The 16,728-nt window shown below is 47.0% G+C and overlaps 1 protein-coding gene across 3 annotated transcripts in view; it reads left to right on the top strand.

Annotated features, from left to right (window-relative positions):
* DAAM2 (dishevelled associated activator of morphogenesis 2) overlaps positions 1-16,728 on the top strand; it is a 107,686-nt gene that overhangs the window by 59,648 nt on the left and 31,310 nt on the right. For all 3 annotated transcript variants that reach the window (XM_019751532.3, XM_019751531.3, XM_088795767.1), the window contains exons 2-7: positions 187-411; positions 5,868-5,957; positions 11,550-11,624; positions 12,049-12,143; positions 15,065-15,398; positions 16,255-16,365. In XM_019751532.3, the coding sequence (XP_019607091.2) occupies positions 244-411; positions 5,868-5,957; positions 11,550-11,624; positions 12,049-12,143; positions 15,065-15,398; positions 16,255-16,365 (873 nt within the window). In that variant the 5' untranslated portion in view covers positions 187-243. The remainder of the gene's footprint in view (positions 1-186; positions 412-5,867; positions 5,958-11,549; positions 11,625-12,048; positions 12,144-15,064; positions 15,399-16,254; positions 16,366-16,728) is intronic.

Here is a 16,728-nt window from a genome sequence, read left to right as displayed (position 1 = left end):
ATGCCTCCAGGTAGAAGGAGCTAGAGAAAACAGAGAGAAGCTGTGGGAGAAGGGATGGAGCTTGGCTATTGGGTTGAGGGCTTCTGGAAGTTGGGAAAAGAAGTTATGGTGAGAGAGTGACCACCGTCCCCACTTACCTGGCTGCCATGCTGACGACCGCTCTGTGCTCTCTGTGCACCCACCCAGATCACGATGAGGACCTAAGCTCCTGCCTGTTGATCGTCCCCCTGGCCTGCAGTGACCATGGCCCCCCGCAAGAGGAGCCGCCATGGCCTGGGCTTCCTGTGCTGCTTTGGGGGCAATGACCTCCCTGAGATCAACCTCCGCGATAACCACCCTCTGCAGTACATGGAGTTCTCCAGTCCTATCCCGAACCCAGAGGAGCTTAATGTCCGCTTCGCTGAGCTGGTGGTGAGTGAAGGGGCAGGGAAGGGAGGGTGTGGACAGTGGGGAGGGGAATGGCTGGATCAGGCTGAGCAAGACAGAGGGCAGGGGCCCATGTGCTGGGATCTCCACCTCTTGAAGCTCTGCTTCGGGCTGAGGTGGGCCCCTCAGGACACCTCAGCTGTGGGAGAAACAGAGTCACTCACTTGGGTGGACACCGGGAAATGTGTCCCCAGAAGAATGGACCTACGTCATATCTCCATTGGATTCTCGATCTCAGGGGGCAGCAATTAGGCTACCAGGAAAGGAGCAAGTCCAGGCTTTTGTGAAATAAGGCAGTGAGGAGCTTCAATGAACATCAGAATGCTTGCCACCTTTCTCTCTTCTGCTCTCTGGAATTTCCCTGGAATCCTTTGATCTCAGACACAGGAAGAAGAGACAGGGTGGAATTCTGCAGACAGACACTGATTGGCTAGAAGTATGGAGGTAGAGATGCCTGTATCATACCTGGAGCCTGGCTTGGGTCTGGGATGACTGCATCTCATGTCTAGCCTGGGGCAGGCAGAAACTGTCATTCACACTAGGATCAGCTCTTCCTGACTCTTGGTGGTACCCATCCAGATCAGAGCAGCACGACACCTTTGTGGAAACCCCTGTGTGTGAAACTTCATTCTCTGACGACAAAGAGACAGAACAGAAAGAAGCATGATTCCTCTCTTCGGAAGTCTGATGGCGAGACAAAGCCTACACCCCAAGGAAAGTCCCAGAACAGGGATGCAGGACCTGTACCCAGGACTCAGACCCAAACCCTATCATAGAGCAATAAGCACAAGTTCAAGTTCATCTACCACGAGCTCTCGGTTACTCATTCTCCTGGTTGGCCAGTACAGAAACAAAGCAGCACGTTTTGGAATGGGGTTTCATACTGGAATTCAGTAATGGATGTATCTGATTAAGGCCATCTAGCCCTTCAAATAATAAGATCAGTATAAGAGGAGACCATGCAGGTTATGGGAAAAAGTTATCCACTTTCTTCATCACATCAGGTGTAGGAATACTCATTGTTGTTCTGATTTATACCTTTCCTCAGGATCGGGGAGGGGTGGGAGAGAACAAACTGTTTACTAGTGTAGAAAATCATGTGTAGCCGGATTGGTGTTAGTCACTACTACTAAGATCTTTTTTGTTTCTCAGAATACTGCTGACACCAAATGTGTGGGTTTCCTGATTCTCTGCACACATCAACGGGGGGTCCTATCATTTCTCTGATTCTCTGCACACATCAACAGGGGGTCCTATAATTTAAGTCAGTTCGGACACAAACTACCCAGAGTTAGCAGAGACCCCCACGGGATAAGGGCTCAGGCCCACGAGACTGACCCCCACTTTAGACACCAATCTCCAGTAGGTTACTCATACTTGGTTCTGACTTGGCTACAAATCGGGAGTTTCCACAACCCCTTCCTCAGGTTTGCTAATTTGCTAGAAAGGCTCATAGACCTCAGGAAACACTTTACCTAGTATTGCTAGTGTGTTATAAAAGATATTATAAGGGATATAAATGAACATCCAGATGAAGGGGTATATAGGATAGGCCAAGAAGGGTAATAAGGATGGTAAGGCTGCTCTCCAGAGCACAGGAGCTTCTGTTCCCATCAGTCTGGGGGGTACCACCCTGCCAGCATGAAAATGTGTTTACCAACCAGAGCTGTCTGAGCCTTGTCACTTGAGGGGCTTTTATGGAGGTTTCATTATGTAGGTACGATCGAGTTTGAGCTCAATCTCCAACCCCTCTTCTTTCTCTCTGGAGTTTGAGAAGTAAGGCCTGAAAGTTCTAGGCTTCTAATCAAGGCTTGATCTTTCTGGCGACCAACCCCCCGTCTTGAAGCTATCTAGGGCCCCCCCCAGGAGTCACTTTACTAGAAGAAAAGAGGCTCCTATCACCCAGGAAATTCCAAGGGATTTAGGAATTTTGTGCTAGGAAACAGGAACAAGATCAAAAGGACTTCTTAACATTATCCCAGGCAAGTCCATTTTCTTGAACAGAGTGCAAGAGTTTTGAAAGAAGGACATGATGAGAGGTATTCCTTCCTTGGGCCCTTTTATTCAGCAAGTATTTACCGAGCATCTTTAGTGAGCAGGCCTCCTAACAAGGTGCTTTGGCAAAAACCGGGATGAGGCAGAGAAGTCTTGTCTGCAAGGAGACCAGCATCACGTATTGATCAAATAAGTGAAAAATATTTCTTGAGAGACTGCTGTGTGCTGGGCCCTATGGGGACCAGGGATTGAATGACGAGCCACCAGGCACAGTCTCTGCCTCCAAGAAGGTGAAGTCTAACAGGGAAACTGAACTAGACCAGGAATGACAGGTGTGGTGACCTGTGGGAGTGTCTAGCGGGAGCTGTATTCTAGAATGGGGACACAAAGGCCCCCTGAAGCAGTAACATTTCCACTGAGATCTGAAACCAGAGCGATGATTAGATAAGCGAATGGGGGTACATGGGGTCCCCCACAGAAGCAGCCTATGTGAGAATCTCAAATCAGAAAAGAGCTGGGTCCTTTTGGGAAACACCATGAAAATGAGAACAGCGTATTTTGCCATGTATAATGTGTACCCACGTTTTTGGCCCAAACTTTCAGGGAAAAAATATCTTTCATTTTAATTTTTCAGTACTACCCATGTGTAATATGCATCCTTATTTTTCCCTCACAAATTTTGGGGAAAATGCACATTACGCATGGAAAAATATGGTAACTGAGGATTTTGGATTCAATTCTAAGGGTGACAGAAAGCCACCGAAGCCTTTAAACAGGGATTTGAGGTGACCCGGTCTGCTTTTCTAAAAGATCATTTAGGGTACTCTGTTGAAGAAATGTTCTGGGTAGGACATTAGCGTGCTTTTGGTGCAGTCCAGGCGAGGGAGAATGGTGAGCAGTGATGACAGAGAAAAATGGACAGATTCAAGAGCTATTTAGGAGAAAATATAATAGGACTTACTGGGATTTGTGAGTGAGCTGGAATCCAGAAACACCCAGGTTTGTGACGTGAGGAACTGAGTGGATGTTGGGCCTTATATAGGGCACGATATGCTAGAGGAGACTCAGGTTTACAGGTCTGATATGACGAACTCAGTTTCCTCATCTGTAAGATGAGTTATTGCAAGTTTAATGGGTAAATATGAAGCCCTTCTAATAGTCTCTGGCCCATAGTGACACTACATACGTGTGTGAGGTACTTGAGGGACATCAAAACAGATAGGTACTAGAGTCAGTTGGGTTCCAGAATCTGGAGCTCAGGAAACTGGCGAGCTGGAGGTACAAGTTTGAGAGAGTTTGGGATAATGAGTGAGTCCTTGGGATGTCTGAGAAGCCTTCGCCTAGGGAAGCATCAGGGGAGGAGAGAAAAGGACCCAGGATGGCACCTTGAGGCACTTTAACATTCCATGGTAGGAGAGAAGAGGAGACATCATGAAGGGATCCCAAAAGGAACCTGGAGCGAAGTGAGAGGGACTGCTCGAGAGTGTGGCTGTCAAAGAAACCAGGCAGAGTGATTCAATAAGGAGTGAATGGTCCACAGAGACACAGGCTGTCTGAGCTGAGCCAGGAAATGTCCACTGATTTAGTGACAGAGACCACTGGCTGGAAAAGACAAGTGCAGAAAGGACTGTAATACAACACTGAATGTCACTGCTCTGGAATTCAGGAAGGAAGAGGTGTTCTGACCTGGGAAGGTTTGTGGCAGAGTTGCTGGACGAGTCTAACTTTGAGCTTGGGAATTAGACCAAGGTTCACGGGGTCTGTGGGCAGGGAGGGCAGTCTGGGTGGAACAAGCTGTACAAGCAAAGCAGAAGAGATGCAGAGTTTGTGCTGGGACATACAAGGTGAATATAACTTTACTTTTTCTTTTATTTCTGATTCCGACTGTGGAAAAAGATACACTGCAGGAACCTCAAGCTAGGGCTCTGGGAACTTTGACTAAGGACATTCCTTGGATATGAATGAGACTGGTTCTAGGGAGGAATCTTTGTTTAGCATGAGACAGGCAGGAATCTTTTTTTCCAAAAGCAAGTGACTTATGGGAATTGTTTCAAATCATCTTTGTATGTACTGTCCAAGATGGCAGCCACTGGTCACATGGGCTGCTGACCACTTGAAATGTGGCTTGTCTGAACTGAGATAAACTGGGCCAGTAAAATACACACCAGACTCTAGTAAACTATCTCACTGATGTTTTATGTTGATTTCATGTTGAAATGATCATATTTTATATATTTTGGGTTAAATAAAATGTGTTATTAAGATTAACTTCACCTATTTCTTAATTTCGTCATGTGACAGGAACATGTTTAAAGTACATGGGGCTCACGTTGTATTTCTATCGGACAGTTCTGATCTACGTGAGGGAAAGTCTGCAACGTTCTCCAGTGAATAGAAGTACAGGGAAAAGAGTCTAGACTTTGATATTTAAGACCTTTTTTACTTTCTTAGATATTCCTTTCATTATTATTTCTGAAAATAAAAAGGTTAGTAATATTATGCTTTGATGTCTTAATGTGAATTTTGCTTTCGATTGGAAACAAATTCACCACAATTGAGTTGAAAGGTACACTTTGTTCCCCACGGCCCATTAACTTTTTTTTTTGATGAGCCTGAGCATTGCTCACAGAAGAATCTTCAAGAAGAGAGCTTTGTAGAGGCCATCCAGCACAGCCAAACCTATGTCACACCAAACTACCCATAGAGTTTACCCTAAGTTTGATGATGTCAGAGACATCCCAGTTCTACTGCTCGGGAAGTGTGAGCTAGTCTTGTGGGACCCCAAGCCTTGTGCATGCACAGCCCTGTCTCTGGGTCATATGTGTGGAGGGGGCTGCCTCTGGCCGGTACATCACCGTGGGAAGCAGATGAATCCCCTCCCTTGGCATGGTGTGCCCTTCCAGCCAGGAGAGCTGCTCAGCCCCTGGTCCTCCCCAGCCCTCCACAGCCTGTACTGGGACCCATGCTGAGATTAAGGGAACCAGAAAATTTCTGGGGGAGAGACTGAAAGGTCAGGGAGACTTTAAGAATAAGGACTGGATCTGTAGAATGACTTCTTTCTTTGTCCAGCCTTGACTTATGGTATTACAAGTTTAAGAGGGACAAGGGAAGGACGACAAAAAACCCCCAAGAAAGAGGATTAAGGGCTAGCAAAGCATTGCAGGGGGTGGTCAGGGCCTAAAGGAGGAGGGTGGATTTGCAGAGACAAGGTGGGGTGAACAGGAAGTGAGGCAAGCATGAACAGAGCAGCACCGGTTCGGGTGGAAGCAAGGAGAGGGAGCTGTTTCTAGCAGAGAAAGAATTGCCCCATCATAGCTTTGGTCCTCTTTGGGAGGAAGATAGTGGACTGAGGGATAGGTTTGGGGGAATTGTAATTTCCTGTAAGTCTGAATATTTAATGTCAACCATCTCTGGGTTTCAGACTTTTTTTCTTGTTGTCTTTGCAGGATGAGTTGGATCTCACCGACAAAAACCGGGAGGCTGTGTTTGCACTGCCCCCTGAGAAAAAATGGCAGATCTACTGCAGCAAGAAGAAGGTACCACCTCTCTCCACAGCACACAGCAGCTCTTGCCTTTATGCTCGCTCATTCATTCAACAGATATTTATTACATACCAGCACTGTCCGAGGTGTTGGAGGAACAACAGTGAATAAATCAGGACCAAAACAAACAAACAAACAAAATCCGTGCTCTCATGGAGCTTATACTCAGAGAAATAGGATTCTGTTTTTCAAAAACCCTTTAAGCAGGTGCCTTCTGGGTTCCAGCAGTGGTGCTGGGTTAGGGAGATACAAAGATGACAAATCTAGACTCCCCTCTCAGGCCTATACCCATGCCTGGAGGGTGGGCTGACCTAGGCCATACCTGGGGGCAGCTTTGTTGTAAGGACTCACTGTGCTGCTTGCAAGCTCAGCCACCATCTTCTTGCTAGCCCCCATTTTTTCTGCTAGCGTAGCCACAGCAGTTATATTAGTGGCCAATAGCTCACTGGTTACAGCTGATGGCCAACTAGCCACAGCTGATGGCCATCCAATCACAGTTGATGGCCATTTACTACCTGAGCCAACACCTTTCTATGTGAGGCCGAGAGCCTGGAAACTGCTTTCTGGGGCTCTGTCCCCACACTCCACCCCTACAGGCTCTCGCCTCACAATCTACGCGACAGTATCTTCCACGAGGGGCCCTGTGCGAGGAGCCTGGAGGTGAATGCAATATCATGGACACAGCCAGGCTCTCTGGGCAAAGCCAGGGTTTCTCAGGGCACCACTAGTACTGGGCACAGCCAGACTTCCTGGGCTTTTTAGGGTACCACCTGTCTCCCCGGGCACAGTCAGGGTTTCACAGGGCACCACCAGTACTTCTGGGCACAGTCAGACTTCCTGGGCTTCTTAGGGTACCACCACTCTCCCTGGGCACAGCCAGGGCCTCTCGGCACTGCCACTCTCTCTGGGCACAGCCAGACTTCCTGGGCTCAGCCAGGGCTCTCAGGGCACTGCCACTCTCTGTGGGCACAGCCACACTTCCTGGACTCAGCCAGGGCTCTCAGGGCACTGCCACTCTCTGTGGGCACAGCCACACTTCCTGGACTCAGCCAGGGCTCTCAGGGCACTGCCACTCTCTCTGGGCCTCTCAGGGTACCCTGCTGGAACAACAGCGATTCACAGTCAAGGTGCTTACATAGTCTCGATGGCGGCCGGTCAAGACACAAAAGCAAACATCCGCCAGTTCTACTACATCATGGTGTGTTTCCAAGCAGTCAAGCGGTCCATTAAATTAGGGATGGAAGGCAATTCCCCATAGTCCATAGTCATTCGCCAGGGCTGTCCTGAGGGTGAGGGATGACCTGGACCTCACCCTCATTTCCCATGGAGGACTCAGCAAGCGTTTCCTCCTGGGACTACAAGTCCCGCGTCCGGGCTGCAAGCACTTCCCAGCCCACAGGGCCACAACGACCTTTTCTTTCTCCAGCCTGTGCTGGTTGGGGAACCGTCCACGTCCTCCCACCCTTCCACGGGGTCCAGCTGTCCGGCAGCTGCTCCTCCTGGTCTTCCTGAGTGTTCATACGCACTAACTGCTCCACCGCCCTTTGGGGAGCTTTGGCGGGCACCGTACCCTGCTCGCTGCGCCATTTGTCGTGCGGGGTGTCATGCGGGGTCTCTGCTCCCGCTCCCCACCTAAGAATGCAGGATACGGTGAGGCCAAAAAGGAACACCCACGGAGCCATAGATGGGGGAGTCATATCACTATATTCTCGCTGGCGGCTGGGTTGGAGAAACAGGAAACAGGAGCCACACAATTCTCAACCCTCACTGCGCTGCTTGCAGGCTCAGCCACCATCTTCTTGCTAGCCCCCATTTTTTTCTGCTAGCATAGCCACAGCAGTTATATTAGTGGCCAATGGCTCACTGGTTACAGCTGACGGCCAACTAGCCACAGCTGATGGCCATCCAATCACAGTTGATGGCCATTTACTACCTGAGCCAGCACCTTTCCACGTGAGGGCGAGAGCCTGGAAACTGCACTCCTGGCTCTGTCCCCACACTCAGTTAGGGGGAGCGGAGTAGCCTTTTTCTGGATTTTCAGCACCATCCTCTCCTAGGCTTAGCCTCACAGGGCAGCATGCCTGTCAGGCTCACACATGAGTCCTCATTCTGCCCATCTTTCCTCCCTCTCCTCTTGTTCATTAAAAGATCTCCTTAGAGATCTAGGTCCTCCCTAGAAAGGGGTGTGTGGCTACAGTCAGGGCTTAATTGAATTTTACCTCCCCCTCTCTGCTTTCCCAGCAGCTGTGCTTTCTTCTCTTTTCCTTCATCTCTGTGTCTCTTTTGCTCATCTCTTTCTCTCTGTCTCCCTTGCCCCCTATGTTAACGGCTGTTTTTTTCACTCTGTTTTTCTTTTCTTGACTCACCTTCCTCCGCTCCCCTCCACTCTCCCATTTATTAGACTTGTAGCTTGTCCCTTTGACTTCAGAGTGTAAGGGTTTGGGGGTTAGGATCTGGCTATTCCTGCACTGAGGCTCAGACTGTCTCCCTCCTGGGAGAAGACGGGCAGGTGTGGGGCGATGCTCAGCTGTTTCTTCTTCCAGCTCCCTGAGCCCAGTCGTGGCTCTCTTCTTACTTTTCTTGCTCAGGACTTTTGTCCCATCCAGGGCTCCATACCGAGCGAGACTGACCTTATAAAATCGGAAGATCAGAATCATACACCATTTTTGAGTTGGAAGGAACTAAGAAACAATCCAGTCTAGTCCTTTTTTCTACATATGAGGCAAGGAAAGCCTAGAGAGGCACTGGACTCACCCAAAGTTACCAGCCAGTTATGGCAAGTGGCTGTACCAGTGATGGAACCCAGGCCTGCTTCAGTCTGAGAACCTGTGACAAGATGCATGGGCTGCAGAGACTACAAGCCATTGTCAAGTATACTCAATGTGCATTCATTAAACACCTGCAGAATACTATGCTCTGTGTCCAGGCATCTCACTGTGAGAAAAGCAGGTTTAAAAAAAACACACAAAACTCTAGTCATGGGAGGATGGGAAGAAGGATTGTGAAAATGAATTTCAGGAGTAATTAATCATGTCTCATGATTCTCTACTTTCCAAATTGAGTTACTATGGTGTTCTATTAAGTTGATTTCTTTTATAGCTAAAACAAAAAATGTATCAATATATAAGGGCATCTCTGTCTATCTTCTCTCTACAAATTGTAATTTCCCCACATACTTTCATAAACCCTGCTGTTTCTACAATGTATTTCCTCTGACTGTAACACCCTCCCCATCTGTCTTAGATTTAGTAATCTTTAATAACTCAGCCCCATCCTCTCAGCCCCTGACCACCTCACCACCCTCAGGAGCCTTCTATGCTACATGCCCCCCTCAAGGTTTCCATGGCCCGCTATGGACAGTTTTACCATAGAGTGTTTGTCACCCTGACTGTGACACTGTGGAAGGCAGGGGTTATAACTTTTTGCTCAGTACTTTCAGGACTCAGTACAGTGATTTTCATGTAGTAGGTGCTCATTAAATGCATATAGAATGGATAAAGGATGAGCCAGCCAAGACAGGAAAGTATGTGTTTGATGATGCATTTGTTTTTGGTTCCGTGATCCCTTCTCCAAGGTAGAAGATAGAATTTGGGGGCCTCAGTCATGGAGCTTTAACTCACGTAGTCACATGAAATCACAAAGACCAAATCAAGATAGCTTTCCCATGGGTCTAAAGTTTGGATTTTATGAAACTAAATCATGAAGCCTGAGTGGACAGAGCTGAGGGATCCAGGGCAAAGTCCAGGCCAGTTGGCAGACAGAAGGCTTGTCAGGGAGGTTCGGGAGGAGGTAAGTTTTCATGATGATTTGGAAGCAGGAGATTGGCAGCGAGCAGATGGTGGGGAGTGGCCCAGGGGGACAGGACAGGGACAGGAAGGAGCAGGGTATGTGTGGTACCCAGATGCATGTCCTTTGGCTGGAGGAAAAGGCTGGATTTTCAATCAACAGTAATGTTATCCAACTGCCATCATTCTTGCCCACACTTGGGAAGGAGCTGAGGCTTTCTCTTGGGACCTGGCACTGGGCCAAAAGCCCTCTGACCTGGGCTTTGCCCCTCATTTGCACAGACCCCCTCTAAAACTTACCAAAACCCAGGGCCTTGGGCATTTCTCTTTCCCTCTTTTTGTAAAGTTACTATTTCTTGAGCACCTACTATGTGCTAGGCAGTGCACCAAATGCTGTATGTCAATGCTTCTCAAACTCTCTGGGAGAAACACCAAGTGTTTAAATTTCTAAGCCATCACAGACCAATACTTTTGTAAAATACAAGAATATTATCAGAAAAATAAAATTTGAAAAAACAGATGTATAAAATATCAGCACAAATTTTTATGAGATTCAACAGACATAAAATTATATTTTCTTAAGTAGAATCAGGATAAATATAATAGGGGAAAAGGAATTTAATTTTAATTGTATGAGGTGTGATCAGAAAATACAGTGAATGTTTAAGTAAAAAAATGTATTACAGTATAAAAAACACCGTTGCCATTAATTCCCCTCAAAATACTCCCCCTCACTTTGAACACACTTATCCCATCATTCTTGCAACTTTCTGGAGCAGTTCTGCAAGTCCTCTGTCATGAGTGTCTTTAGTTGTGCTGTCATGGCTGCCTCGATGTCCTGAATTGATTCAAAACGTTTACCTTTTATGGTCATTTTGACTTTGGGGAAGAGCCAGAAGTTTCATGGTGCCAGATCTGGTGAATAAGGTGCATGAGAACACACCATAAAGTTTTTATTTGACAGAAATTGCTGTACCAGAAGTGATGTGTGACATGGAGCCTTTCCGTTGTGATCACAAAATATGGTGAATGCTGCTGCCTAGTGCCATCCAACGGAAAAAACAGGGATATTCAATACGGGAAGTGGCGTGTCGAACCTTAGTAACAGTGTGTGACAAGTTTCAACTTGTTCGGGGCAGTTAGTGGGGTGTGAGCTATGGTTGAGAAAAGGTGTGTTTTAAAGTGTGCCGTCAGTCATCCTCCATCATGACAACACTTTGTGTCACACATTGCTTCTGGTATATGGCAATTTCTGTCAAATAAAAACATTACAGTGTGTCCTCATCCACCTTATTCACCAGATCTGGCACCATGAGACCTCTGGCTCTTCCCCAAAGTCAAAATGATTCAGGACATCGAGGCAGCCATGACAGCACAACTAGACACTCACGAAAGAGGACTTCCAGAACTGCTTCAGATAGTGGCAAGAATGATGGGATAAGTGTGTTTGAAGCGACAGGGAGTATTTTGAGGGGGCTTAATGGCAATGTGTCTTTTACTGTAATGATTTTTTTAGTTTAAACATTGACCATATTGTGTGATCACACCTAGTGTACATTGTTCATTGAAAGTGTATATATCTCCTGGTTTCTGCCCACGTCATTGACTGGTCATGAGATTCAGTGTTCATTATCCATATTTTACCAAGGAAGGGATGGAAGCCTGGGGATATTTCATAATTTCCTTGCAGTCACCCCGTCTAGGTGGAGCTGGGAAATGAATCTGTCCATGGAATGAAGCTGACGATCTCAGGCCATGGGCCTGTCTTGCCGGTTGGTCCATACAGTTCTTCTTGTTCCAGGAGCAGGAGGATCCCAACAAGCTGGCGACCAGCTGGCCTGACTATTATATTGACCGAATCAACTCTATGGCTGCGGTGAGTGGCCACTACTCTCCAGCCCTGGCCCCACCTGGAAAGGTTATGGGGGAGAGAGAGCCTCTGTCATCTTTCCCTGCACCTCACACCCCACTCACTGGAGATCAAATCCTTAGATGTTGGAATCCCTTCCCTGCGTGATATTAGAGTCCCCCAACCATTGAAACATTTATTAACCATTTGTACGTCAGACAGACTTGGGAAATAGACTGGACCAATCATTCTCCCCATTTTACAGATGAGGAAAGTAAAGTCTGGGGGCAGAACCTGAGTCTTCTGAGAGTCTGACACTGTCTTAGTAAACCATTCCCTGAAGCCTCACTCTTCTTGAAGTGAGGGTGGTCCCTCATACCTGGGCTGGGGGTGCAGGAAGCTGGGAGAGAGGCAGCCCAGTGTGACCTTCACCCTACTCAACCTACCTCAGATGCAGAGTCTGTACGCATTTGATGAGGAGGAGACTGAGATGAGGAACCAAGTTGTGGAAGCCCTGAAGACAGCTCTCCGGACGCAGCCCATGAGGTGACTCACTCTGTTTCTACTTCCCTCACTTCCTTCCACATCCCTTCACCTAGTGGTCCCTGTCACTTCCTGAAACTTCATACAGTGTTTGGTTCCCATCCTCATCCCCTTGGCTAACTCCACTCCTCAGCATTCCCTAGAGTTTACTTCATTCCATCCCAGCTCCCACACCCCCTTTCTCTGAGGAGCTGGGAGGCTGCCAGGGGATGGACATGTTAGAAAAATGGACTAAACCTCAGGTCCTGAAGAGCTATCTAAAGAGAAATTGAGGGAAGATACTTGTTTTTCTTCGGAGAATAAAACAGAAGGGAAAGGGGCCATATGGACAATGTGTACAAAAAGAAGCTCTGAGAATAAGGGGGCCTCGTGAGTGTGGGTGAGAAATAGTCCAACCACTAGGGGGAGATGTGGTGTCCACAGATGAGACTTCACCAGTGAGAGTGGGAGCAGTGCAGGCAAGGAAAAAGGGGGTGGATGTCCGAAAGGCTGGAGAAGAAACTTTCCCCCCTCTGCAGGCCACATTATACAAGGGTCCAAAGAGGGGGCAGTTGCCACAAGTTCTTGTGTCTGGGAACTGGCTCGTACCAGCTTGTGAGAGCCAAATGTTAAATTTTCAGCAGTTTTGCAAGCTTGCTCTTAAACATAACTGTGATTAAAATATAGCTTACTATAAATTTACGATTAAATAAATTATTTCAAAAATAATGGTAATAAGTACTTGAAACTTATCACTCCCAAATTAGCTAATAATTTTACTCCATTGAACTGTGATATGTGCTCTTCGCTATTACATATGCTCTTGAGTTTACACCTGTTGTATATGCATGGTGGAAATACTATAAATGGTAAATCGCTTCCCAACTTCATGTTTAATTACGTCACATTGATGACTTCAGATCAGCTATGCTGGGAGTATTCATACCATGGAAGTTGGCAAACACTACAATCAGGCCTTTTTTTTTGGCTTTTTCCAAAGAGCCAGTTGTTTAACATTTACCAGCATGCTGGTCTGCAGCTGCGCCTGTGTGTGTGTGTGTGTGTGTGTGTGTGTGTGTGTGTGTGTGTGTGTGTGTTGTCTGGGCTGAGTGCTCTGTCCCAGGAGCCTGGAAACAGAGCCTCAAGGAGAATGGAGCACCCTAACGTTCCCACTTGTCATTCAGGTTGGGGTGGGATCTGGTATGGGAAAGTGGGGGGGATACAGGAAGTATGAAGAAGTTAGGAAGTAGAGTGGTTGAGGAGAGGTTGCCAGGTTTGTCCCCCACTTCGATTTATTTTTATTTCCCTTGATAAAATTCCGATTACAAAGTTACACCTAGTCATAGTAGAAATTTTGTGGAATACAGAGAAGCATATAATAGAAAAATGTAAATAATACCTATTTTAATAAGTTAATTTGAGAGTGTATTCTATTTTTCTAGGCATATTTGTATAAGAATATAGAAATACACACAAATACACTTGATCCCAAGTGTGTTGATTATATGTAGTGGTTCCCTCAGCTTCATTTATGACATTCTTCAGATCATTAATTACCATCCTTCTAAATCAAGGCTTCTAAGCCATTGTGTGTGTGTGCTCCACGGCTGACTTTGGCACCCAGATGAAACTTGCTGACTGCTTTGAGAATGATGTTTTCAAATAATAAAGTAAAACAGATAAAAATAGGTAGGATTAAAAAATAAGCCAATTAAATTGAAATACAGTTACCAAATGGTAAAAATTTGTGAGATGGCAATAAATGTGTTTCTGTATTCCTTAAATAGCAAGAATAAGCAACCGCCATCATTTTGAAGCGCTGATCAGTATAAATGATATTTTGAGATACCTGCAGCCACTATCATTTTATATGACAATAGCTGTGAATTCTTTGGGTGACGAAGTCACAGATTCTGCTAACACCACTGTCATTTATTGTCTACATTCATCACTGAAAGAAATGCAAAATTTCACTTAGAGGTTACCAAAAATAAAAGTGGAGGCACACGTCAGAGATACTGCAGGTTCGGTTCCAGACCCCTACAGCAAAACGAATATCACAATGAAGTCAGTCACACGATGGTTTTGGTTTCCCAGTGCATATACAAGTTATGTTTACACAATGCTGTTGTCTATTAAGTGGGCAATAGCATCACATCTGACAAACAATGTACGCACCTTAATTAAAAAAATACTGTATTGCTAAAAAATGCTGACGATCATCGGACCATTCAGCAAGTCCTAATCTTTTTGCTGGTGGAGGGTCTCCCCTTTAATATGTAAGAAATGCAGTATCTGTGAAGAACAGTAAAGCAAAGAACAATACAACGGAGTATTTCTGTATAATTTTCTTTTCCCAGCCAAGCTCATGGACTCCTGAATGCTCGCCGTAGACCCTTTAGGGGAATGTAGCCTCCAGCTTAACCTTTGAACTAAATGGTTTTTAATGTTCTCTTCTAACACGCAAGATGACTTAGTTGTTTCCTTAAGGCTCTCTTGAAGAGTTCCTTCCCCAGCCTTGGTCCCTTGACTCAGTGACTCTGAATTCCCCCTTCTCTCCACCTCAGTCTGGAAGTCCTCCTTGTTGTCTGACTGTAATCCTCTTAATTCCTATTCTCAGGGGTGATGAATCTTCAGGTTTAACAGCTGTAGTAATTATTGTAATAATTATCACCATCATTCCCTTTACATACACAAGCAGTGTGGCAATGAAACTGACAACCAATGACATGCAAATGAACAGCATTTAAAATGCAAATAAGATGCAAGTCCCCTGAGGGGATGATAGGATTTCAGTGCTTTAGATAAGCTTTATGAAGGAACCAAGCCATTACTGTGGGTGGGGCACTGTGGTGCACAGGTAATAGGGTAACGATTTGCAGAATGTATGTGGAATACCATGCAGGGCAGGATGCCTATTTTGCTAATGGCTCTGGCCTGGGCAGGTTTGTGACCCGCTTCATCGAGCTGGATGGCTTGACCTGTCTGCTGAATTTCCTCCGGAGTATGGACCACGCCACCTGCGAGAGCCGCATCCACACCTCCCTCATTGGCTGCATCAAGGCTCTGATGAACAACTCCCAGGGGCGGGCTCACGTGCTGGCGCAGCCCGAGGCCATCAGCACCATCGCCCAGAGCCTGCGCACTGAGAACAGCAAGACCAAGGTGGCGGTGCTGGAGATCCTGGGCGCCGTGTGCCTGGTGCCCGGCGGCCACAAGAAGGTGCTGCAGGCCATGTTGCACTACCAGGTGTACGCAGCTGAGCGGACGCGCTTCCAGGTGAGCCGCCCGCCCGCAGAGGGCGTAATGGGAAAACAGGAGGGGTCTTAAGACAGAAGAGTTTGGCTGGGAAAATGGACTCCTTGCTAGAACATGGGTTCCTTGAGGCTGGAATATTGGTTTCCTTCCATTTTGTGGCTCCACGTCTCTGAACCCAGCACTTGGCTCATGATAGGGGCTCAGTCAAGAATTGTTGAGTTGAGTGCGATTGCAGGCGTCGAGATTTTAGGCCCTAGACCCTGGCCACGGCCTACAATGGGGCCATTGGGAACTCTCCTGGGAGCTTGGCCATGCTATTCGCCTTTCTTCTCCCTGACCTGCAGAAAAGTAATGAGATAGACAGGAAGCATACAACATCTTGGTACAGAGTAGGTCTCCATAAATGGGAAGTGTCATTACAAACTCCATGATTTATCCACCAGTATAGGCTATTCATTTATTCTGTCATCAAACATTTTTAAGTACCTACTCTGTGCAAAAAGTGGCCCCTGACCTTTTGCAGAAGATACACAAGAGATAAAAGGCAGTGGCCATGCTGTCAAGAAGCAGAGCAGCAAATATGTACAAGCTATAAAGTGCTGAAGCAGGGTTTCAGTGCTGCCCCACAAAATAAACCAAGCCCTGAAGGCTGAGTGGAGAGGAAGTAAGGCAGGGCAGAGACTGAGGTGTTGGGAGGCAAAGGATGCTTCTTGGAAAAAGTGAGCTTTAGGGAAGGTCCCAGATAAGTTGGGAAGATTGGGTAGGGAGAACCGCTGGGGCATGCTGGGTAGTTGGAACGGCAGGAGCAAAGGTGCAGAGACTGGACCTGTAGGATCCTGAGCGCCCCTCTCCTTTTCTGCCCTGCCTTTTCATCCAGACACTGCTGAATGAGCTGGACCGAAGTTTGGGCCGGTACCGGGATGAAGTGAATCTGAAAACAGCCATCATGTCCTTTATCAACGCTGTCCTCAATGCTGGAGCTGGAGAGGTAAGGCCCCTTCACCTTGCCCTTGCTGTGTCCTGACTTTCTGGACCTGGGGGAGAGTGTGCGAGCACTTCCTAGGGAAGTAGCAGAGGGAAGGGGCCAAGGCATCTGGTTGGTATGGCTGCCACTAACCAGCATTGTCTTCAGTTATCTTGCCTCCCTCGCTTGTATCACCTCTTGCCTCCCTCGCTTGGGATCAAGAAAGAATAGCTTATCAGTAACCTCCCTGTCTTGGGGGGTTCCTGGGGAGTTTTCTGCATAGGCAGCATCATGCATTATTTGTGTCATGGACAAACCAGTCTTGGCTGGCTGATGCTGGCTTAGGGTGGTGAGGGATCATTTGTGGGAGGAAGGCAAGTGTAGGCC

The sequence above is a fragment of the Rhinolophus sinicus genome, chromosome 2 (assembly GCF_057876585.1).
Source record: "Rhinolophus sinicus isolate RSI-liver-muscle chromosome 2, RSI-T2T, whole genome shotgun sequence".
Classification (NCBI taxonomy): Eukaryota; Metazoa; Chordata; class Mammalia; order Chiroptera; family Rhinolophidae; genus Rhinolophus; species Rhinolophus sinicus.
This window is presented reverse-complemented; position numbering and strand designations above follow the sequence as displayed.